General features: G+C 39.4%; 1 protein-coding gene across 1 annotated transcript in view; it reads right to left on the bottom strand.

Annotated features, from left to right (window-relative positions):
* Positions 1–7,270: 7,270 nt before the first annotated feature.
* The window catches only part of LOC118786939 (leucine-rich repeat and fibronectin type-III domain-containing protein 2), a 31,292-nt gene continuing 13,569 nt past the window's right edge, over positions 7,271–24,993 (bottom strand). The window contains exons 2-3 of the mRNA XM_036542297.1: positions 17,427–18,822; positions 7,271–8,235 (exon numbers count right to left, since the gene is read on the bottom strand). Of these exons, the coding sequence (XP_036398190.1) occupies positions 7,308–8,235; positions 17,427–18,802 (2,304 nt within the window). The 5' untranslated portion in view covers positions 18,803–18,822 and the 3' untranslated portion in view covers positions 7,271–7,307. The remainder of the gene's footprint in view (positions 8,236–17,426; positions 18,823–24,993) is intronic.

Below are 24,993 nucleotides of genomic sequence, written 5' to 3'. Positions count from 1 at the left end.
AGATAACATTTATTAAACATAATACAATATCGGCATTCAGAATTTAGCATTTAGAAGATGTTCTTATCCATGGTGACTTTTACAATAGATTACAATTTTTCCATGCCATCCATTTATACAGCTGAATATTCGTTGAGACAATTCTAGGTTAAGTACCTTGCCCAAGGCTACAGCAGCAGTGCCCCAGAGGGCGCTGATCTCTACCACTATGCAACACTGCTGCCCCAATAGCTCAGTATTTGAGAAATTAATACCAATGAACAATCTGTTATTACTTTCTCGTGTTTCCATCCATCTCACTCCATCAATCTGTCTATCCATTGTACCTCACTCTTTGTATATGTCCATCTCTACTTCTTTCAATCCTTCCATCTCTCATGTTTGTGCTTGTTTTGGATGATATTCAAATTTTTGAATGATATTTGCTGCCTAATAAATAGAATTAATGCATATTGCTATGCGCCTCTAAAAATAACCAATGAATATGTAAAGAGCAATGAGGGTAATCCATTACTTCAGTTAAACATAATGTTTAGCCTTTAATTTTGAAATTGTCCCAAATCATATACTTGTTCCCTTTAAACAAGAAATTCCATCCCTTTGGAGGATGGGGTATGGTGGCAAGTCAGAAATACACTAATACATACATGCACTCAAAAATGTATACATACATACCCTTATCTGGCAACCCTTACTTCTCAGTCATCTGAACTACAGTCTGGAAGGAACGTTTCAGCACCTTTTGGTTCTGGCTGAGGTGAGAAGACATGTCCTTAAGATGCCATCCCGTTTTAATCTCCATGACCTCACAGAGATGTGGTAACCTGCTGTGCCACAGTGTTTGTGTACAAATAGGGATGTCTGGCAAATCTTGAGACAAATAGAATCATTAACAATAAAACAGGCACAAAACAAAAAAGTATGGGTTCAATGTGGTGTCAGCATGAACAATGTAAAGCACACAATTATGCTGTCATCTTTGTTGGTCTCCTAATAACATTTATAGCTGATATAGCTGATATATTTGCAAATATCCCCTAAATGGTTTTATAGTTAGTATTGTTCCATCCCATAATGCAAGAAGAATTATCCACAAGTGCAGTATATGCATACCAGCGGTCATACTTGACTTAGATGCTAAGTACATACTATATGTGACAGCGTTTATTGAAAGTAGGACATGCTGCAAAAATTTGGGTTTAGATGTTTTTAAAATGGATCTCTAGCGTATACAACAAACCAACAAAAGTAGTTCTAACTAATGAGGAAACATCCTCTTCTGATCTACAGAATGATGAGGGACCAGTAAAGGTTGTCTTCTTTGCCAGCTATTATTGGTATTGGCTATGGAAAACATAAGGTATTAGTCTCTGTGAAGTCAAATACTGTTTAAGTATGTTATCAGCTAATATCCCTCTGAACATTTTTCAGGCAGAAAAAAAGGTATTCACAGCCTTCATTTGGGACTACCAAAAATCTCTACAGTCATAAATAAACTCATGCAACCAAAAATGAAAGGTGGTCTGGTACTTTTTATATACAGATTTGTCATGGTAAATATTTGACCCATTCTGTGAATTATGTGTGTGCACATGCATGGTTCTCATATATTCTAAAAATAAAGACAACATTTGTCAGATTATAGAAAAATAGGCAGAACCTATGAAGGCCTCTCCTACTCTATAATACTGTAGAATACTCGAAGAAACAAAAATCAAAGCCCCTTCATTGGGAACAGCTGAGTCACAAAGCTTACAAAACTTTTTTTTTCTATTTTTTTCCCCCCAAAGCAAGTCAATAAGCTTTCAGAAAGAATTTGATAAAGTTTGGAGCTGATTGAACAAAACATTCAATTTCAGCCTGGGCTTCCAAAAACTTGTAAAAAAAACCCTGACTCATAATAACTCTAACTCTAAGCTTCTCAAAGATGCTATTTTCTTATGATTTGCCATGATATGAATTGAGCTTATTTCTAAACTATGAGTAACTGGTGCAAGGGAATCACAGACAGGCAAGACTGTCAGTGACAAATCTATTTTTTTAACTGAGTTCTTAAAAACACATGGATTTTGGTAAGAGGAAGCGGACCAACCTAAATGTAGCACTGACACATGGTAGTGATGTATCTGACATCTGATGTGTTTACAATGATCAAGCTGATATAATCAGTGTACAATTGGTGCAAAGTTACTGTATCTGTTTTGTAAAACATTTGGAATAAATACTATAACTGCCTTTTCTTTGTTTAATAGTGTTTTCCTTGGCTAAGCAGCAAAAAACTATTTTAGCTGCTTGATTTGCTTAAAGATTTGTCAATATTTTCATCAAAAGAAAAAGGTTGTAAACAAGCTGGGGTCGTGGGCTTTCCTTTACTACTGTGCAGAACTACAGATCCATTGCAAATTTTGAGCTTGGATTTGTGTCACTCTAAACACTAAAACCTGTTCATGCTTTCAAATCTACAGTAAATTATAAATGTGATTCTTGCCTTTGAAGTGGAGTTATTCCTAGTGTTACAGTCATTTGCTTTTCATTGACATGTGCATCAACAGTGCGGTACTAAGCAATAAGCAACACTATGTATTATTATTATTATTGTTAATAATAATAATAATAATAATAATAATAATAATGTTGTCAGCATTTTTAAAAAGTTTGTGAGAATCATAATTATGGATTGGATTTTTTTCTTAAGATTTCTTGTATTTGTTGACAAAGACAGAAACAGTTCATCATTGCAATGCTGCTCTGTGTTCTACTCCACATTCCTCATACTGATTTGCAGAAACTATTCCAGTTGGGAAAGATGCTGTGTCTTTTGGGGAACTGGGGAATTTCTTGACAAGAACAAGTATAATTTTGTTTCTGAATGTAATTGCTACTGCCACCAGGCTTTATTCCTATCTGATCTCAGATCTGTTTATTTCACAGTCCTCTCCAGTAGCGGTTCTACATCAGATGCATTATTAATTCATCAACACTTGCAACTTGCATTCATCAATTTGCTTTCAAGTCCATTACTTTTTCTATTTTTCACTAGTAGGTCTGTCTTGGGATGATATGGAAGTCTTGGGAATTTGCAGATGCTGACCAGTGGTACCACACACCCTTGTGCTTTTCTGCGTTGTGGCGTGGAGATTATTTTTGTGCAGTGCTGTAGTAAGCACCTTTTCTGAAAGATTATATGAATTAAAGTCTATTCTCAGCCAGGGCCAGCAGCCTGTCTCCTTGATTTCTAATAAGGACACTGCTGAGGTGGGTTTGCAAAGACACAGTCGATTATAGCAGCTGGATATGGAGCAATCCCTCTGCTACTCAGGGATGGGGAACTCACCACTGAACACACCATTTCCTCTCACAGACAGGGGCCTCACTCCACAACCAGCCCACCCAACTTTTTTCAGTTCTTTCTTTCTTGGCTTTTACTATGGACTAAGACACAACCAGCAAAGAGGAATCTTAAACATTGACAGCCTCAGCGCTGAAAGCTTTAACATCATGTTTTCACTGCTGGAGACCACTCTAGATGCCTGTAGTTGATTTCCATGCAGTATACGCTATGGATGCACCCAAAGGACTATGGTGGGGGAAAGGAAATAGGCTCCCAAAGTGGGCCTACAAAACACGTCCTTACAACTTGGACAGACAGGCATAAACTCTATAGCAGTGTTTCTCAATCCTACCCCTGGAGCCCCCCTGTCCTGCATATCTTCTATCTATCCTTGCTCCAAACACATCTGATTGAAATTGGCGATTAAATCAGGTGTGCTCAGCTAATCAAAAGTGCCACTGCTGTATTCACTCAGGTAGCTAGAGCACGGAAAGATGGAAAACGTGCAAAGCACGGGGCCCCAGAAGCAGGATTGCAATGCTAAAGAGTGGTGTAGGCCTCAGCATGCAAGGAAAGGTGGTCATATATAAACCCTTACATAATGACACCATTCTATAGTTTGTATGTCTCTAAGATTAGAATGATTTAAGAGGCACAGTGGCAGCTCACTATTAATTTCAGAATTAACTGGGCATTAGTTATAGTTATCATATCCCATGGAACTTAATGGATCTGTGTTGCTATACGCTGAGAACAGGTGCAGAGTGAATGCAGTGATAAGACTTTCGCTCTCTCCCTACATCATTTTTAAAGGGAAGCTATGTTTTGTTTTTCGTACAAATAAATTGGTGAATAAGCCCTAGAAAGGAGTTTGGACATAGCAAGCATTTGTCAAGCTGTCTAAGAAGGCAAAGGATTTGGTGAGGACTTTGTTAATCCAAACATTTTCCCTGGGTTTAGCTGACAAACACTCATTTCCGGGGTATATTAATATTTCATTTCTATCATTAGAAAAGAATGACATACAGCGCTTTACCTTGTCAAGCCTTAATAACACTGTTATAATTCATGCCTTAATAGCACTGTAATAACTCTTGGCTACTACCTATTAGTTGTCACATAATTGTCAAATAATTGATTGTGCCAATTTGTCAAGTTCTATGATAGTAACAAGTATTTATGAGGGAATGTAATTAGCATCACATGTTGAATACTAACTAATATAGTAGTCACTAACAAACACAATGTAATTGCCAAAAATGTGTACTTACACAATAAATTATTGAAGTAGCTCAATTCTAGGTTACTGTATTACATGACTTAATACTTATTATTTCAATGTTCCTACTTAGGATATATGTTCTGTTAGAACCAGTACATTCCATTTCATTACCCCCAGTACTGTTTGTGCATATCATACTCAGTATGCATAGGTGATAACTGTGAATAGTAATTATCCTAAAGTTTTCTATGATAACCCTTTATGGCATAGTTAATTACCTGTTACAAAAATAAAAAAACATTAAAAAAAACATTACCTAACAGGTAATTGTTACTGTAGTTACCTAAAAATGGCCTAGTCATTATTACTTTTATATGGTCTACATACATTGCATCATTGAAATATTCTTTCCATAAATGTACTGGATTGCTGCTTTGTACTTATGGCATTTTGAATGATGTAGATAAGGATACCTAACGAATTTAACATAACTATTAAATTACTGAGAACTGAGAAAGCTAACTGATGTTTTCACATGGTTTTAAGGAGCAGCAAAATTAAGAGTGACTAAATAACACTAAATAATCACAAACCCTCATGTACACAACAAATCAAAGACACACACAAAACATTCTTACGAACTCTTCATATTTATCTTTTTTGTAGCAAAAAAGGTTTGACCACAGAACAGTTTTCTCTACAACTTCAGGTGATAAACGTGACTATGCAAGATCAAGTACACGCTTATGTTGTAACAATACAGTAAAGCACCTTCTCACTTTTGCTGAACATGAAAATAAATGAACTACTATACAGCTCCCCATGGGACATTCTCACTCAAGTATTGTACAAAAATGTCAATATACATAACAGTACATCAAAAAATAACATAGAAATCAATGAAAACAAAATATTGTAATGTAATGGATTGACCAATAGTGGTGACACTGACTGCATTAATAAAGCTGCTGAAGATGGTTCATAATCCATCACTTCCTTATGAGTACATAACAGTCAGACATGTAAATAGAAAAAAAAATATATAAAAGTCTTTTTGTTAAGTCTCCAGGTGCTGACTGTAATCAAAAGAGAATTGGGTATGACACCACAATTTGATCACCATTAATGATGCAATTTATTTGTAAAAGAAATAGAAAAATAAATCAAGACCAAATAAATAAAAATAGATACATACATTTCATTTAAAAATCCTTGTAGTTCTTGATTACTTTCATTATTATTATGATTGTTATTGTTATCATTGTTGTTAGGGCTGTTGTTTTTCATTCTGGAGAAATTTCAAGAGATAGGGCTGTTGTTTTTCATTCTGGAGAAATTTCAAGAGATTATTTCTTCCCTTGATCCTTGGTAATTTATTAGTCTCCAAGACACTGATGTCCATTGAAATGAAGCTTCCGGAAGTGACCTTAACTGAAAGACAAGTCTCAACAGTGTTGTGTTCCCACCAGCTTTAACGTAAGTTTTTTTTTTTTTTCCCCTCAAGGAGGAAGAGTTGATGAGTATGGATGTTATTATGTTTCATTAAAGACAAAAATCAACCCACTCACAAAGAGAATCCTCGTACATCAGCAGCCTACCACTTTGACTTGGAGGAAGAAATTCAGCGTACTGTTTGTTCATATTTTCTCAGCAGCAATCACTGATTGATGGTTTAATTTTCTGCAAACAATTTGACTTTATGGGCTCACAGTTTGCCTTTCCTTGATTTTATGTATGTATTCAAATTCTTTTGATATATCTGCAATGATTTTGCTAGTGACTTTGTTTCCCCATTATGCATTAGAGAGCTGTGCAGTGTGAACAGAAAACTGCAAAATCAATGGCTCGAAAAATAATCACTGTTTCCTTTACTCTAACGCGGGTGTGATGAATTATTTCACTCTGTTGTTCAAAATGTTTCTAGGTGTCAAATTGGATGTTGCAATTAAAAATAATTTGGGGACGGTAAGGAGAAAAAAAATAAATGAGGTTGTTATGGCATGCAGTCACTCAGGGGATGGGGCTGGGGTGGGGCATGGGATATTGGAGATGAAAGAGAGAACTGGGACAGAAAGAACAATACATATAATTCCTGCTTTTGTTACACAATAAGCTGAATCCCTTTTCAAGAGGATATGACCTCAAAATTAATGTGTGTTCAGTCACTTAAATAAAAAAAAAATTGTAATTCATTACCCTTTTTGCTTTTTAATGATTCCTCTGGCGAGTCCCCTCTAGTGTGAGGCGACCAAAGCATTGTGATCCATATCCTCTCTGGCAGGGTAATCCTCTCAGCAACGTGCTATATTGATGGAGACGGAGCAATCCTCTCTGAGCTCTCCTGTTTCTCAGAGATACGCCCACATTGTATTTTCACCTTATCGGAAATACCCGCTCAACTCTGGGCCGACATATTCAAGGTCTTATTCCAGAGTGCCCAACAAGTTCATTTACTTATTTATTTTTTGCGAAAATATTCAGGTAGATCCCATCTTCCCCTGCCACATACACACACACCCACAGTTAGTACTTCGACCGATTAGTTGACCACTTCCGAACTGCCAACAAGAGTATTTTTCACATGACGGAAGGACGACAGTATTCACATGGATGAACTTCATGCAGCACAGGAGTAAGGACTCGCTGGTCCGTGTCCTTCTCACAAATGGATTATTATTATTATTATTATTTGTTTTTAACATAACTCTGGTCCCTTTCCCTCCCTCGTTGGAGACATCAATCATGTGATCCCTCTTAGACAGTGCTCTCCATGACCCACTCAGAGCTCTCGAAGGTTGTCTTGCTTCCCTCTTGGTCCCCCTCATCATACTGCAGCAGCATCCCGTTCACAGAGAGGCTCCTCTTAGTCCAGATGTTGCTAATCCTCCGGGGGTAGGTGCAACACTGCGTGGTGGCGAAGTCTCCCATGTCAAAGGAGTGGCTCCGTTTGGGCTTGCTTTCCAGGGGCAGTGTGAGCAGCCGGCTCAGCCTGGAGTCCGTGCGGCCCAGCAGAGGCTCCTTGTCAGATGGTGGAGCCAAGGCTGTGGTCACAGCACTGGAGGGCCCCGGGTCCCTGCTCTGGCCCCGCAGCTCCAGAGAGGCAAAGGCCCCTAGCAAGTGGTCCAGGTTGGGCCGGGCCTTGGAGGGACCCGGCCTCCACTTGTGGGAGAGCGCACTGTTCTCGCTGTGCAGACTGTAGTTGTCGCCATCCCGGCTGCCCAACGAGCTGGAGGAGGAGGACAGGCTGCTCTGGAGGGACCCACACTTGAACTCCATGAGTTCGTCCCTCACTACTACTTTTGGCTTGACCTGTGGCGGCATGCCATTGTGCACCGTATGGCCCCCGTTAGTCTGCGAATAGGTGTTACTGACTGTGGGCAACTTGCTTGACTGGGAGCTGCTGCACACCTTGTACCTCACCATAAGGATGACGATGAACACCAGCAACGTGGCCACAATGATGCCGCCAATCACCAGGATCATGGTGCCACCCAGGAACTGGCTGTGCAGAGACTGGCACTGCGGGTAGTCGTCACGGGTTATGAACTGCACACATCCCACTACATTTGTTGCAGTCAGGGTGGTGGCTGTGTCATCCCAGATGGCCAGTACGCACAGGTCATACTGAATACCTGACACCAGGTTTGTCACCAGGAAGGCTTTGCTTGAAGCTGGGATCATCCTGTAGACAATGGAGAGACAGAGTGCAGTGTTTATAATTACTTTCCCTACTTTCAATAGGATATGTAGTTTTATGGGACTAATGGTGATGACTCATTCCCTACAACTAGGAAACATCAAAGTAGGAAACAAATGTGAGGCACACAGCACACCAACACTCTGAGGGGTTATTAAAATGTACTGAATAATTAAAAAATGATCTTCATTCAACACAATATGTTCCATTAAACTTTTATGTGTCACTAGTCTGAAAAGCAGTATTTCTCAATCCTCCTGCCTTTTTTTGGCAATTCATCTAGTGTCACAGACAAGAGCCAGACCAATAGTGTCCATAACATATATAACACACCAAAAACAGATACTAAACTATAAACTCCTCATCCCAAAGGACCATTGGAACACCTCTATGGGGAACTTTAAAAGTTGCTCCAACGACTTTTCATCCTTACTTACTGACCTGTTGAACTTGTTGGAGTTTTAATGTTATCAAGTAAAATTTTCATTGCATGAAGCAATGTTTTCAATATAATCTGTTGCTCAGTTAAAACTTAGGTCAGAATGTAGTGAAGGACAAAAAAATCAATATACTTGCTGCATATTTTTTTGTATACTACTAATATAGTGAACCTCACTAAGGCTGGTTGGAAGTTTCTTACATAAATTAAAGAGAGACTAGCCAGGTGCCACTGATGCATCAAATTGCTAGTCACATACAAATCCAGGTAAATAATTGTTTCTTTTACAATAGATGTGGGTATGATTATCTCCAAATTTCAAATATATCCAAATATATACAGGTCTATATCTTTTTTCCATGTTGCGTCAACATTTTTTTCTGCCATGCTGTCATTACTGCAAAAACAATCATTTGACTGACAAAAAAAAAAAACAAGATTATCACTGCATGATTATAAAGCAACACAAGACACCCACGGGCCTTTTTCTCGCCTTTCGTTGATGCACTCAGCCTAACATATAACATAACTTCAGTCCTCATAATGATGAGGTTTTTTTTTCCGTAGTCATCTTCGCCTGACAGCCAACAATAATTGGCTTTAGCACTGCAAGCCATCTGCCCTGGCATATGGATCACACAGGCATTCCATTATAGTTCTGAGATATGAGGAAAAAAAAATAAAACAAGCTAAAAGCATTTCAAGTAATGGGAAACTTTAGAAACCCCTGACATTCAATCAACTGCTGACTATTAATGTAATTTCCCACTCATTCATCAAGTTTCCCAAAGGCTAGGAGTACCTTGGAGGGACAATAATGGATAAGCCTTCCGCACCTGGATTGACCTTGTTGTTCGGCTAGAGGACATTACTAACTGGGCCTGTCTGGTGTGTAATTTAACAATGCTCTTCACAGAGGTGGAAATAAGACAATGCTGTTGATGTTAGATAATTCATGCTCTCACCCACTCTTACATGAAGTACTTTGGTAGCAGCCATGCAGAATTATCGTTATTTCAAAGACTAAATACCTCATTGTCAAATTGCTCATCCAAAAATATAGAGAATCTTCTTAATACTTTATACTCTTCCCTGCTGTAGGAACTGATATCTTGCTTTGGCCGCATCAATACTGTTACCGGGTGTTGGGCCATGCCTGGCAAAGCAAGGCAACTTGAAGCCAATCACAGACAATTGCTGTGTGGATGTTCATGGGAGGCTTAATTCTATCATTGCCAATCCCAGAAATTGCAGAGTAAAGGTCTCGCTCATCTGAGAGAGAACAAAACAATTTTTCATTGTACTGGTCCCCAACAAATAAACCAATAAAAAATTAAAAGAAGATGATACATTGGTCATATATTTCACTCGTTTTCTCTGTCTAAAGAATAACTTATAAACTCTATTCCATGTTTTTGCTGCAGAGGTACATTTTTTTTTCCCTGTTGTCAGTGTACACTCATGTAAAAGAAACTAGAATTGAAGCGGGACTTATCAAGGGCCATCACATGCCCATGCACCATTATTCATTTGTCAGTCTGAAACATGTCTATCCATTACAATAGAGTCATCTGTATGAAAGCCTCTGATCTCTTCTGATCCATTTCTCATCTATGGGTGGCTTAAAGGAACAAAAGCATTTCCACTCTTTAGAATCAGGTTGTATTTGATGGGTGACTAAGTAAAGACCATAGTCTATTTTGTTCCAAAGAAGGTGATGTGAAAGTGACCACGGTGCCAAACCTGATTTTGTTTCACAGTTACGTAATCATTTTACATGGCCTCGATCCATTCCAAATTATTTTACTTTTAATCATAACATCATACAGTATAATATTTCATAGAAAACTAACATATCAAGGGAAAGGAAAGTCACAGCACATAAGGGCTTGTATTCTCAATGTTTCTCTTATTCAGTCAAAATCAAAAGGGAGATTCATTGCTCAGAAAGACTCACTGCTTCGTACTGTCAGCATGTCAAATTCAAATCTACAAACAGTTTTGGTTCTTTGATAGGCTTCCTCATCTAATTGAACACTCTTTGGTGAGAGATGGTACCTCACCAGAGATAAGTGGTCACTCTAATTCATTGAGAGTGGAAGTCAGACAGGTACATTTGTGCCTTGTCTGACCTGAGGGAAAGATTCCTCCTTCAATAGGGAATGAAAAAGATGTGTATTGCTCTTTTGATAAGGCATGCAAATTTGCACAGATGTACAGAGTACTAGAAGCAGGTTATGGGATAATTAATCTTCAACAAGGCAAATGTTATTTATAAATACAGCTAAAGGGCATTACATACAGCTGCAGTGCATAAGCTTTGTATAAGCTTACTGGTGACACAGATAACTGGCTGGCTATTGAGTTGATATACCTTTGGCAACTTGAATTAAGTTCAGCACAAAGCTAATTTAATGCTTAATTGCTCCATTAATACTCCTGATGGAGAATTCTGAGATAGATGAAGTACTATGTATCCTGAAGTTATTTTCAGGGCAAATTTTAACTCACAAGACAAAAAAACTTTCTTCATATTAAAATAAATGTGAAGATGCCAAATATAAACTATCTACAAAATGGCAGAATCCAATATAGCTCACACACAATATGTGAGATAATTCATTAAATAGACAGAATATAAAAATTGCAATAGTGAATTTAACCTCTTAGATAATATGCTATTCATGTAATTTTGTAAATAATCTGAAAGGTTCAAACAACATCTTTTCTTAATGAGCTATTATTACACCATATTACATTATTAGGCAACAAACAGCAGTTTGTCAAAGAACATATAACATTTAATTTAAAAAAAAATCATCAGCCAATTGGAAATCCAATTATGACAACAAAATACATTGTGCAAAAATAAAGGTGCATTATCTCACAATCTGAGGCAGGTTTCTCCAATCATTACATTTTACAGTCCAAGTCAGTTTTTCATCTCTCAACAAGGACTGTAAATGTCTCCTTCTCCATATAACTGTTTTTTTTTTCCCATGGTATTCTTCGCTCTCTACTTTAGGTGTCACCACCTTCACAAATACATTGTTGTTGTTTTTTTTACATGCTACAATATTTGCAAGTGCTTCACAATTATGTTAGACAGTGATTTTTACACTCAGCCTTGCTCATTAAATCCATTACAATACTGGATCCTAAAACACACTCAAGTTAGGATTAGTTCACAGATCTGGGTTGATCCAGAGAACAAAACAAGACCTTTAAGGAACCAAATCCATGGAACTATGTCCAATACCAAAAGTAAACTGCTTTAATTTTAAACCATTCAAGCCATTCATTATGTCACCAGTAACATACTAGGGCACATAAATCTCAAACGCTTATTTGATTTTTTTTCTTTCGAAATGTGAGCCCTGCCTTTATAAGAATTATTGGTGCTGTTCAATGTCATACATTACATTAAATTATTTAGCAGACGCTCTTACCCAGAGCGACTTACATAGGTTACAGTTCTTTATAATGTTATCCATTTATACAGCTAGATATTTACTGAGGCAATTGTGGGTTAAGTACCTTGCCCAAGGGTACAGTAGCAGTGTCCCAGCGGGGAGCAAACTAGCAACTTTTCCATTATGAGTCCTGCTCCTTAACCACTATGCTACACTGCCGCCCTCATGTGATTGTCACTGTTTAGTTTGGCTTAGTCATTTTTTACACAGTCTCCATGATAATTGCTGTTGGTTTGGCTTACTTATCCACATTCATTTTCATGATATGATGCCTCCTTAGCTCTTCATGGAATCACTCTAGGACAGTTATGCATTTTGTTTGTCAGTCATAAGACCACCATAAGCCTAAAGAAGGCAGCATTTTTCATCTGCATAAAGTGTCTTTCTTAGTCTTTCCTTGTCGACTGGCTTCCAGGCGCTTGGCTAAACCGCACACCTTTTTTTCTCTGATAACATTTTACATGCTGGGTGCCTTGATAATTAACATGAGCTGAGAGATATGCTGTGTTCAAATTCGAACAGCTTATTTCATTAATTACTCACCACTGCACACCATTGAGTACCATATTGCATGCTATACGAGAGGTGAAGTTACATTCTTATAACTGGATTTTTCTGACAGAATTTTTAAAGAGCATTAGTATAGGAATGATTCTGTCCCCAATATTTTGATCACTGTATTAATTTTATATCAGTATTTCTTATAGCTGAGTGCATTGTATTTGTTTTGGTTATACTAATAATGAATGAGTTAACCTTCATCTGTATTTTCCTTAAAACTGTTGCTATCCAATACCCTAATATACATCATTCACCTTACCTCTTGTGCAGAATTATCTGTAAATAGTGTATGTGTGTGTGTCTGTAACAACAAAGTTATTTGTGTTGTATGAACTCATAACAATTTTTTATAAATGAGTTATGTTATATATTCATTGGCATCCTTTGAACGAGACGAAATCAAAAGGTGTTGCTACATTTTTGTCTCATCACAAAGGTACAAAACTACGAAATAACTGTAGATATATGTTATTAATTAATTAAGTCCTCACTCCATTAGAAAACTTGGTGTGTTGACACACAGTGCACAGGGGTGAATCTGACAGTTGGCAAACCAGCAGACAGAGTTGTGTCAGAGTAAAGCTGAGCGTATGTGGGGCACGAGCCAACACTGTGCAAGGAAGCATGCAGGAAAAAGGCTGTGATTTTTTTGACTGGTGGATCATGCCATGATTTGCTGTTCTCATGATGCCAGAGCAGGAAGCCTGTGTTAACTGGCCTCCCTCATTGTTCAAGGGCTGGACTCTTTAAGGGATGCCAAATGGCTTTTCCATTTTGGGAGGGGACAACCAATTCCACTCTACTGTGGAACCATGGTAAGTGCACTTACAGGACTCTTGATAGCACAAAGGCAAAGAGGATCAGCAGTAAAGATAAACCAGCCCCTAATACAGTTTGTATTTTCAAACTCCTATCTTCCTTTCTGCTTACTGACAGAATCCTGCCCTGCTCGTTCCCCAGTGGGGGAAATGAGCCTAGCTGCATCTCAGCTGAGAAAAGAGAGTCATCTACCCAATCCTGTAAAGGAAATGACTCCCCTCTCCCACACAGTTCTGGAAGTGTTTGTGCTCAGCCCTGCTCAAGATTTCTGCCTGCAAATGCATGGCAGCTCGTACTTCTCAGACAGCTTGTACATAACCTCTGCTGGGTTTTTAATTGCTCTCATTTTGAATTTCCCCTACTGTGACTAAACACCCTGAGTCTTCATCCCACAGCACAACATAGTATACTATAGTGGGCCTGTACTTTATAGACTTTATAGGTGAGTATATTCACTCAGCTCCTCTAGCAATGTAGTCTATTACTCCTTCATAATTGCCTTCCTTGTATAGAGATGCTCTATCACTAGTGAGAATTTTACTAAAGGTTTTGCTTGCCTGTGCCATTTTCATTTATTGTAGGTGCTTTGCGTTGCTAGGTTAATGTAGTAGTTCAGATACATCGAAGCAAAGTGGACCTCCTTAAAATGGCCTACATTGCTTATCAGGAGATAACATAGGGGAAAGAAGGAGCTTACAGCTTAGGCAGCAACTGCAATTTGTGCAAGTTCTGTGCTTAATCTCTATTGACGGCATGTGGTTACGGCACTAATCAGAGAAGAAGCTCTATGTTTTGCCCATCATTTTTTCTGAAGATATACACTGCCCCGAGGATGAATGGTGGGACAATGGCCAGAGTTTCCACTTTGAAGGTTTTGTTAGTACTGGTTTAAAACGTATGTCCTCAAGTGAAGCCTGGTAAACTTGCCTTATACTTGGAGCACTGTTAGTGCAGGCTGTTTTGTCAGTAGTGACTGATTTCTGGCTTAGTACCTCCAGCATGATCTTAGAATATACTGATCTGTCTAGTCTCTTTTTTCCTGATGAAACATCCAACCAACAAAATCAATACAATCACCAACCAGTCCTTCCTGGATCACTGATATCACTCAGGGGCTATTTTGTGCATAAAACAATTGGGTTATAACCTTGTGAGAAAACCCCCAATGTTATTTTATTGTTCACTGAAAGAGAGATTTAGTGATGTGGCTTTATTGTGATTGGAGGAATTGAGCTGCTCATTTAGCTTGTCTCTGTCATTCCATCAGTAGGCAGGTCTGCATTTAACTTACCCCCACCCCCCAACTCCCCTCTAACCATTTAATGAAGGAGAATTTAGATGATTTTTCTATTCTACTCATACTTCGTTTTTTCCCATATCCTTATCTCATTTTAATCTCAATGGATTCATGTCTGAAAAAGGACTAAGATGTTATGATTCATAATTCTGCTTGGAACACTGAAAAGACATAGGCAATATTTGAAAAGGTAGACTAATTTATTATTTTTTTTCTTGTAAAAATAATACGTAGCCCATTTCTGTTTGAGCACTGTAGTCTCTTGAGACAACTCAACAGACAAAGGAATTGAGGAGGGGGGGGGGGTCTATTTTGTTTAAATGTGTGTTTTTCCTCTTTTGGGGATATCTGCAGCAAGGAAGTGGGCTGAATGTGAAAAATGGAAGAAAAACAAGAAAGAGAAAAAAAAATAGGATAACGTGGGAAGCCACTGCCACATAAAAGTAGTGCAACCATTGCAATTATCATAACTATCATCTGTTGAGCTTCACATTTTAATTGTGAAATGTTATATGCAAGCAGTAATGGGCACAGAAAGAGCTTTACTGTATTTCTCTTTTCTGTAATCATGATCCACATATGAGATTTATTGTGGTCTTTTTATCTTATGATTTGGTGATTTGTTTGTGGGTCACAGGCTACTGGTTTGAACATTACATATTTAAACAACTGGTAATGCACTTTACAGATGAATGATCATTTTTAATAGTAATCATTCACAACATACTCCTGATAACATGTGAATCAGCATTCATTCATTGAGCCTGTGAGATATTTGGGTGCCACATGATCTAATACACAAACAAGACAAATTTAAGCAGAATACTGTCAGAGATATATAGATCAGGCAGAAGCATTTGCCAATAATATTGGACCACACAAGCCTCTGCATTTATTTAAGTATGTGGTGCTGTACTGCAGTTTTGACAGTGTTAATACAGTCTGCTGCATATTGAATGTACCAAAATGAACTGAGATACAATGTGTGCAAATATGGTCGAGTCACTTCCTACATTTCTTGCTAGTTCCATTAGGGAGAGAACACTACATTGAATAGAAAATATTGCCTCTGGATATGATGTGATATGAATACAGAACAAAAACAGAGCTGAATATGGCTGTACAAAAAAATAGAAATCTAGCTTACAAATTTGTTCATAAAGATGAAAATCCAAGAGCCTTCTTGTTATCTAGCTTATAACAATAGAATACTTCTCACATTCGATTCTAAAAACACACACTGGCTGTAAGCTCATAGCCAACAACGGGGTTCCATGGTAACAGCTATCATTTTTTAAACAAACCACAATCTGGGACACGTACAGCCATTAAATCACGCGGGGTGTGACACTTTAGCTATTATATAGTAAAGTATGGCTAAGGGGGGTTCATTGATATTCAATTCCAAGTATTACTGGAGGTTTACGGCTGACACATAACTTACCATAACTACATCACGTAACGTTGTTATTGCTGCTTTACCAATCCCTACACGATTCAGATGCAGCAGGTACTGTCATTTACATATTCTGGACAGTAAATCTCCTAGGAGGTCTTTTGTCTAGCTTAACCACATCAACATACACAGTAAAGACCTATGGATTTGACTGTCTGGAGCCTATTTGTCATGTATTATCTTTAACCCTCTTCCAATGGAATTCTGCCAAGTGAGGGGCTACTGTTGTAAAAATTTTATGAGCACATATGATTTGGGCTGTGGGAATAGGGAAAGAAAATATTTTGTGATCTGAGGTATGAGTGATAAGTACGCCACTTGACAATGCACATGTGTCAGGACTTGTAAAACAGACACTGAATCATGAGAGTGTGGGAAAGGGTATATTGCTGCGTGTACAATCCTTTCTTGTAAGTCTTGTATAGCACAGAAATTGCATTGCTACAAGTTACTACCCTTTCCCTTCAAAATAAATGGAACTCTTAAGAGTTATCCACAGATTTTGGAGCAGCGTAAACTTGACACAATGTTTTTTGTTATTTGAAAAGTATTTGTAATTGTGATTAGAACAAAATCAAATTATATCCCACTTGCTATCCATCATGAACATAATACAACATTTGACAGTGTGAAAAGCAAGGTATTTGGAAATGTATTACAGGGGCCTCCTTTTTTGTTGTTATATCCTATGAACAAATTATATGATTGCCACCTTGCATATTTTGAGGTATTGGTGGTCAAAGGATGAAATCTCTAGAGGAAACGACAAAGATTCTTTGCCATTTTCACCGTTTCAGATGAATAAATGAAGTGAAAGTCATTTGGTAATTGGATTCCCTTGCTAGCTGGCTTCACATTAATTTTAAAATGTTGCTGTACAAAGTTAGAATATCTGCTTCATGGATTGTTAATGCCTACGACAGAATATGAAATACTCCGATTCTGAGAATGGTGCTCTCACTGGATACTAGCAGAGTACTAGAGAGATACAGTCAATTAGCCAGGCACAGAAAGAAAGGTAATAATGAAAAAACAACATTGTACTTTTTTTTTTTTTTACTTTTCAACAGTGAGCTGAACACGCTGTCTGTAGAACAATAAATACACTCCACACACGGTTGCAGTCTTTACCTGTATATGAGGACTTCATCGTCGGAACAGTTGTACTGCAGTTGGTACATTTTCACCTTGGGCGTTGCTTTGCTAACTGACCACTTGACCAGAGCAGACACTGCTGTCACCTCTGACACCGACACCACCCTCTCAGGTGGAGCCTTGGGTTCCACCTTGTTAGTCTTGGTGGAGCTGGTGATGTCAGACAGCCGGGATTTGGGCTGTGAAGTACGGCCTGTACCATTGCTGAGATGGGGGAGTTGTATGATGGACAGCTCTATGGAGGCCGTGGACTCCCCTGCAGCGTTGGCGGCGATGCAGGTGAAGGTGCCGTAATCCTTGGAGGTGGTGATCAAGATGTCCAGGGTGCCATTCTCATACACCGTTGCCCGGGAGGAATTGCCAATCAGCCGGTCATCAGGAGCAACCCAGTGGATGACTGGCATTGGGTCACCAACGGCTTTGCACCGCAGGCTAGCAGTTTGGCCCTCCAGCACCAATAGCTTATGGGTGTGCTGAGTGATGAGGGGTGGCTCACAGACAAACTCATCTTCCCTCACATACCAGAAGTAGCGCCCCTTCAGGCTGGACGGGGAAGCGCAGGTCTCCATATCATCCTCCCGGTCCAGCCTCCGCAGCCACAGCACCTCGCAGTTGCAGTGCAGAGGGTTGCCACCAAAGCTGAGAGACAGCTGTGGGGCATAGGGGGTAGTTAACACCACACTGTTTTGGGAGCGGGCAAAGATAGGGTCCGGGGGAAGCTTCTGAAGCCGATTGGAGGTAAGGTCTAACCGTGCAAGCTTATCAAGGTCCGTGAAGGTACCCTCAGCAATGTAGTCTATAAGGTTGTGATCCAGACTGAGCTGGTGTAGGTTGACCATCTTGCGTATGGACTCCCAGGGAACACCTCGCAGATTGTTGTAGGAGAGGTCCAGGTCCTCAAGGGTGAGCATCAGGTCATCAAAGGCCTCCTTGGATATCTGATTCAGCTGGTTGTTGTTGAGGATGAGGTGCTGTAGGTTGATTAGGCCACGCAGGTCATCTGCGCCAATCTCTGTCAGCCGGTTGCTGTCCAGGTGCAGGGAGCGCAGGGTCTCCAGGTCAATGAAGGAGAAGGGCTGGATGGAGCTGATGGTGTTGCGGGACAACGTCAGGTCCACCAGGCCTGTCATGTTGGCAAAGTCCTGCTGGGTGATCTTGATAATGTAGTTGCCACCCAGCCGCAGCTCCACAGTCCGCCGGTCAATGTCCAGAGGCACGAACAGCAGGCCTTTGGAGGGACAGAGGGTGCCCAGAGACTCTGAGAGGTTCTGGCAGACACAGTATTTGGGGCAGGCATGGGCCATCATCACTGTGGTTCCCAGGAGCAGGAGGCTGCAGAGCACTTTGTCCATGGTAAATCAGGCACAGGTACCTGCCAGAGAGGAGACAAAAAGCTGTCAGTACACCATGGCTTGCAGTGTGTTCACATTCAATTCCCAGCTGGGGCACTGTTATTGTATCCTTGAACCAAGTATTTAACTTTCTTTAAGCATCCAGCTGTGTGAATAGATAGCATTTAAAAGGAAGACATGTAAGTTGCTTTGGGTAAGGACATTAGCTAAGAAAATATGTAATATATAGGCTGTTGATTGTAGGTCCACTGTACTGGGCATGGCAGAAATGCACAGGTGAAAAGACAGTTGAGAGGGAAGGTCTGCTTTTTACAGTCACATGAAGGTTTTGGTCCTTAGCAAGAAAGATGTCTACACAGATATCTACTATTTATTGTGCTGTTTTCATCTGCCTGTGAATTAACCCAGCAGAACACAGATGTATCACAACAAATGAAGGTTGATTTTTATTTGATGTACATTTTGTGAACTGTGGGACATTCTTTGTGTCTAACAAATATGTTTGATTCCTTGACATTCAAGAATGTGACACAATTCAGTGGGGACAGTGGGGAGCTTTGGGTAACTGAGAGAAAAGGAGAGGTAAATGGATTTTTTCAGTTTACATATATATATGATTTTATAATATATAATATAATATAATTTTATAATATATATTCTATATATATATTCTATAATATATAATATACTGAGGTGAAGAAGCCTATGAGGATCCATCACAAGTTCCTGAAGGGTAGATTTTCCTACGGTTGCAATACATTTACATTTACATTTACATTACATTTAGCAGACACTCTTATCCAGAGCAATGTACAAATGTGCATGTAAACAACCAGATTAGCACCAAAAAAGTATTTCCTCCTCCTTCATTTCCTCTGCAATGCCTTGTTTTTTTGCTGCAGCTCAGATATGAAACATGTTCAGAGCTTTAGGTGTCGGTATATGGTGACTCAGCAGCCAATAGCAGCTTGCTCGTGTGCATATCTGAGTAGGCGCGACTGTCTGACATGTTATTGAAATGGATGACTGGGCTGTGCGTAATCTGACAGCCCTTAATTCCTATGGGCATTTGTATCATTAATTTCAAATGCGTTCAAACTTAAATCAATTTTTAATCAGCTTTTTAACAGTGCAATTTCTTAATGCCAGACAAGGCTCATAAACCATGGGTCTTGCCATGGCCGGGGAGTCTGACGGTACACCGTGTCTCTTCCTCCGTGTGATCTGAGGCGAAGGTTATTAGCACCATCCGTTACTCATCCCTTAAAAATGGAATCATGGAACAACACCTCTCCAGCTGCTTCCCTAGCTTTGATCCCCAATGCACGTCCTGTCACTGTAATCCCCATATTTTCACCTTATAATTACATGAAGAGACCTTGTTCATCCTTTGTAACAAGTTCACAATTCTTGCATACAATATGTATTACTGTGACATCTTTTTCTGTGTGTCATTTGAAAATAATTCCAATTAAAGAACATACAGAAATTAACATTAAATGAAATATGTAGAAATGCATGCATGTATGAAAAACGCTCTACCTGTGTCTGGCAAAAAAATGATCCAGTGATTATGAACAGAATATAATTTGCTATACAAACTACTATACAATAATTTACTATATAAACAGTCTTGTGTGATATAGCACCACAGGTGATGTATGGCTTGCAAACAAAATGATCAAAGCTGGTGGTTTCAAAGCAAACAAATGACAGGATTCAATGTCAATTGTACAATATTTTTGTTTTCTCCATTTTCTTTCATTTCAATACAAAATGGCAGTTTCCTTGTTCAGCATTCTGGCTGTGTTCCTTTGCAGTTTTGAAAGTCTCCAATGAAAGGATATTTCACACCTTAACCATTTCAACAAGGGCAGATGTCTGGTAGCCTTTCTTACTCCCAGCATGCCCAGTTCCCTCAGGGGAATAAAGAAGCAGACTCTCTCACTCGCCTTGCCTCAATCTACAAGATCTGCTTGACAATGGCCAGGCAGCCCACTTCACTATTTTGTTACATTTTCTGGGGAAAACCACATAATACAAGAGACATTTTGAAACTAGTTCAAAATAGTGGCAACCTTTTCAATCATTTATTTATCAAGAACCCCAAAGACAGAACTTTTGTGAGTCTGAACATGGACAGTGTTCCTCTGAAAACATTAAACTACCTTTCAGTGCTTATATGACTACCTTATATGATACTTTTAATTATAATAGTATAACTTCCCCAAAGCCCTTGACAGCTAAAGCACATCAAATAGGCTGATATTAAATAAATATCTATGAGGTGTGAATGCATGCTGCACACTAATGGTGACAACAGAAAAAAACATTTTCCTCTATTTAGAATTGTCCTGGCCACACACTGTCCTCAACACTGTCTATCATATTGCATTGCAGGTTCCTCTCACATACACATATTTCTTATGGCAGTCCATTAATCTTGAGAAATATTACTTTGTTAATTGCCACTCTCCTCTGTGACCCACTCAGTACACTGTAGTTCACTCCCCGTCGGGATGCCTGGACAGACATGTCAGTTTCAATGAGAGATGCAGGTTTCCAGATTAAAAAAAAAAAAATAGCCTCACAATTCAGAAACTGGATGCCACAAAAAAGGAAAACACTCAACACACTTTGATCTTTTACATTGACATGACACAATCACATCACACATAACTGTGTGGTGGGGCACACACAGATAAAGGACTTCTGGGGCTGAATTAGAAAAAAAAAAAAAACCTGACCACTGACATAACTAGTTTAACAGCCCAATAGAAGGTAGAAGTCCCATGTTCCCATGTGCTCTGTAATATGTATCACTAAGTTGATTTGGCAACAAGCAGCTTCTTAAATCTCCTTGACATTGTCAGCCTTGACCTCACCACAGCACAGGTCACCAGAGGGTACCATGCTTTCATGCAGATTTGCCACTGGCACACCTGTCGCGCAGTGTGGGATGGGTTAGAGTCAATTGGAATGGACTGAATAGAGGTGTCTCGGATGTTGACTTGGCATGTGTGGCTCCTTGGACAGCATTCTACCTGCCACAGCCAGGGCTTAAGGAAAGAAGAGAGGCGGAGATGAGTCACGGCTCTCCCACAGTATGACGAGCTGATTGGACAATCCTCATCTGGCTGCAGTGCAGCTGGAACCCAAGCTCAGATGAGCTTGACTGCGTAATAACTTCAGAAGTCATGGACCAAACCAGGGGAGTGTGGGTGTGGAAGGGTGGGGGGGGTGGGGGTGGGGGTGGGGTAGAAGGATAACAGAAAAAAAGAAGTGAGCAGTGAGTACATAAAAGCCTTTTTATTCAGCGAGATGAAGGCTAAAGTGCAGTCGCCTTGATGAATGGGTGAGTGCAAAAGCAGATCACAGTAAAAATGTCTTTCATCTGAAAGGAAGGGAGTGCTGCAGGGATGGCAGCTTAGAGTGGAGGACTGGAGAAGTGACCTTACTGAGCGGACGAAAAAGCATCCAACCACAATCACCAAGTATTGAAATCCTGGACAAAGTAGCCCCAGTATCAGAGTCTATTTATTTGAGACCAAAATAGAGTGTAGACTTCCATTATGAACTCTAAAAGGGAAGAGTAAGTGGGGAGTGATATCAGCCAGGGAGAGAAATAGGGGTTTAATTGGAACACATCCAAAGGTGAAGCTCAAGGCAGACTAATGGGACTGCTACCATAGGAGGGTAGGTGAAGAGGGTTGCTATTCTCTAAGTCACACGCAATAACTAATTCCCTGAGGAATATGGCAGCTTTTGAGATATTTGACTGCTGAAAATGCCATTATGAGAGGTGAAATCTACCTTAATTACTAGGGACTTTAAGCATGATGCTGTTACAGGTGTCAAACCCAATGATGGAATTCAAATGTGATTTCAGCAGTATTCTATGTAGAAAAAAAAAATCATTTAAATACTGTTGAAAATTAAAATAAGGGAGTCGAGAAGAAAATCTGCACTGAAAGAGAGAAAGTGTGACTTTATAAATGCAGAATAACCTTAAGACTATAGTACTATGTATGGGCACAGAAACATTCTCTTTTTATACCACAACAATCTGCTAAGTGAGACGGTGCAAAGACAGGCTGATATTCAGGTAGTCCTTGAGGAGCTTGAGCATTTTGACAGTTTTACTTCCAATGGCACATGACAGTCAGAAAGGTCCATCAATCACGGGTACGCATTGATATGCACACACAGCAAAGCTCTGACAAACCCTGGCAGATTGTTGCAAAGGATCTTCAGCAGCCTTTCACCTGAGTGCATTTATTTAAAAGCCATTAAAATGTACTTATAGATGCAGCACAACAAAATGACACAATATTGTGCCTGAGCAGCTCTGAGGCAAACTGAGATGAGAACAGTTTGCTATGAGGACCGCTGTGAGTGTGAATGCAAGCAATATTTCCACATGGCTCTTTCCAAGCCTTTTTGGCTCCTCTCAAGAAGGAATAGTCCCTTTACTGATGTAGACAGAATTCCTTTCCTTTCTCACCACATGATTGTATTTGATTTGCAAGCAATGTTGGTAATGTCTTGAAATAGGGCAGGCATTCATCCTGTTACTAACCATGCTGACAACTCAGCTGCCTCCTGTCTTGAAGAACATATTGTAAGTATGTTTAACAATGAGAAGAATCTCTTCAACCCATCTAAAATTGGAAATATTTAGTTTAAAATATATTTGGCAAAACTGTGTCAAAGCTGGTCTTGAACAAACAATCTTGGTCTCCACCCCCCCTCTCCCTCTTCCTCTTTCCTTCTCTCTCTCTCTCTCTCTCTCTCTCTCTCTGTCTCTGTATATATGTACAGTGGATCTAGAAAGTCTACAAAAAACCCATAAAATCAGATTTTCTTCCACTTTCATTTAGAAATTGTAAACCACAACATCAAAGTAAAAAAGATAAGGTGTTTACGAACACACAACCATTCACCATCCAATTTATGCCCAAATCCAATTGACTTCACCTGTGACTAAATGAAGCGATTATGATTCGTTCAGGATAAAGTCAACTGCTCCTGTAGGTTTTCACAGCAGGTTTCTTAGTGCATGCCGGTATAAGTATGTGAAACTATGCGCAAAGAGGAGCTACCAAAACATCTCCAGGATGGAATCCATGAAAGGTACAGATCAGGAGAGGGTAATAAAAAGATATAAAGACGTTAAATACATCATGGAACACAGTAAAAACCACAATCGATAAATGGATTAAATATGGCACTACCAGGACCTTGCCTAGATAAGGCTGTCCCCCCAAGATGGATGATCGTGCAAGGAGGAAACTCATCAGGGAGGCCACCAAAAGGCCAACAGCAACATTAAAAGAGCTGTGGGACTTCATAGCAAGGACTGAACACCATATGCACGCAGTGAAAATTTTATATGCTCTCCACAGTTCTGAGTTGTGTGGTAGGGTGGCAAGATGGAAGCTACTTCTCACAAAAAAGAACAAACAGTCTCATCTGAATTATGCAAAAAGACATTCTGGATCTCCTGTTGCCCTGTGGAAAAAAGTCTTGTGGTCTGACAAGACTAGAGTAGAACATTTTGGCCTTAATTCCAAACAATTTATTTGATGCAAAGCCAGCACAGTCCATCAGCTTAAGAACACAGTCCCTACTGTCAAGCATGGTGGTCGTAGCTTCATGCTATGGGGACTGTCACTCTTCATCAGGTACAGAAGCTTTGGTGAGGGCAGGGGGGAAAATACCAAACCATTTTAGAGAAAACTTGCCACACTGTGCAAAAAAGCTGAAGATGGGGAAGAATTTCACTTTTCAGCTTGTCAGTGACCAAAAGAGCTGTTCATAAGCAGTCCCCTCGCAATTGATGTAAACTGCAACTCTACTGCTATGAAGAATGGAAGAAAATTCCAAAATCTAGATGTGAGAAGTTGGTAGAGACTTATCCAAACAGACTCACTATTGTTAGTGTCCACTAAGTGTATTTAAGGGTATGCATTTCATGAAAGTCCGTATTTCATTTCACTGACCAACTAGGTATTGTTGGTAAGAATGTGGAAATAAAGATGAAAAAGTCTGACATCAATATACACACACACACATATAGGGAGAAAGACAGGGAGAGAGAAAGAGCAAGACCTGAATATCTCCTTCCTTTGTATATCTACATACCAAAAAAGGCATTAAACTCTTCTTCGTCTCAGCTGATTTTGGGAAAA

Source organism: Megalops cyprinoides, chromosome 12 (genome assembly GCF_013368585.1).
Source record: "Megalops cyprinoides isolate fMegCyp1 chromosome 12, fMegCyp1.pri, whole genome shotgun sequence".
Taxonomy (NCBI): Eukaryota; Metazoa; Chordata; class Actinopteri; order Elopiformes; family Megalopidae; genus Megalops; species Megalops cyprinoides.
The sequence above is the reverse complement of the archived record's forward strand: the minus strand, read 5'-3'. Positions and strand labels throughout refer to the sequence as shown.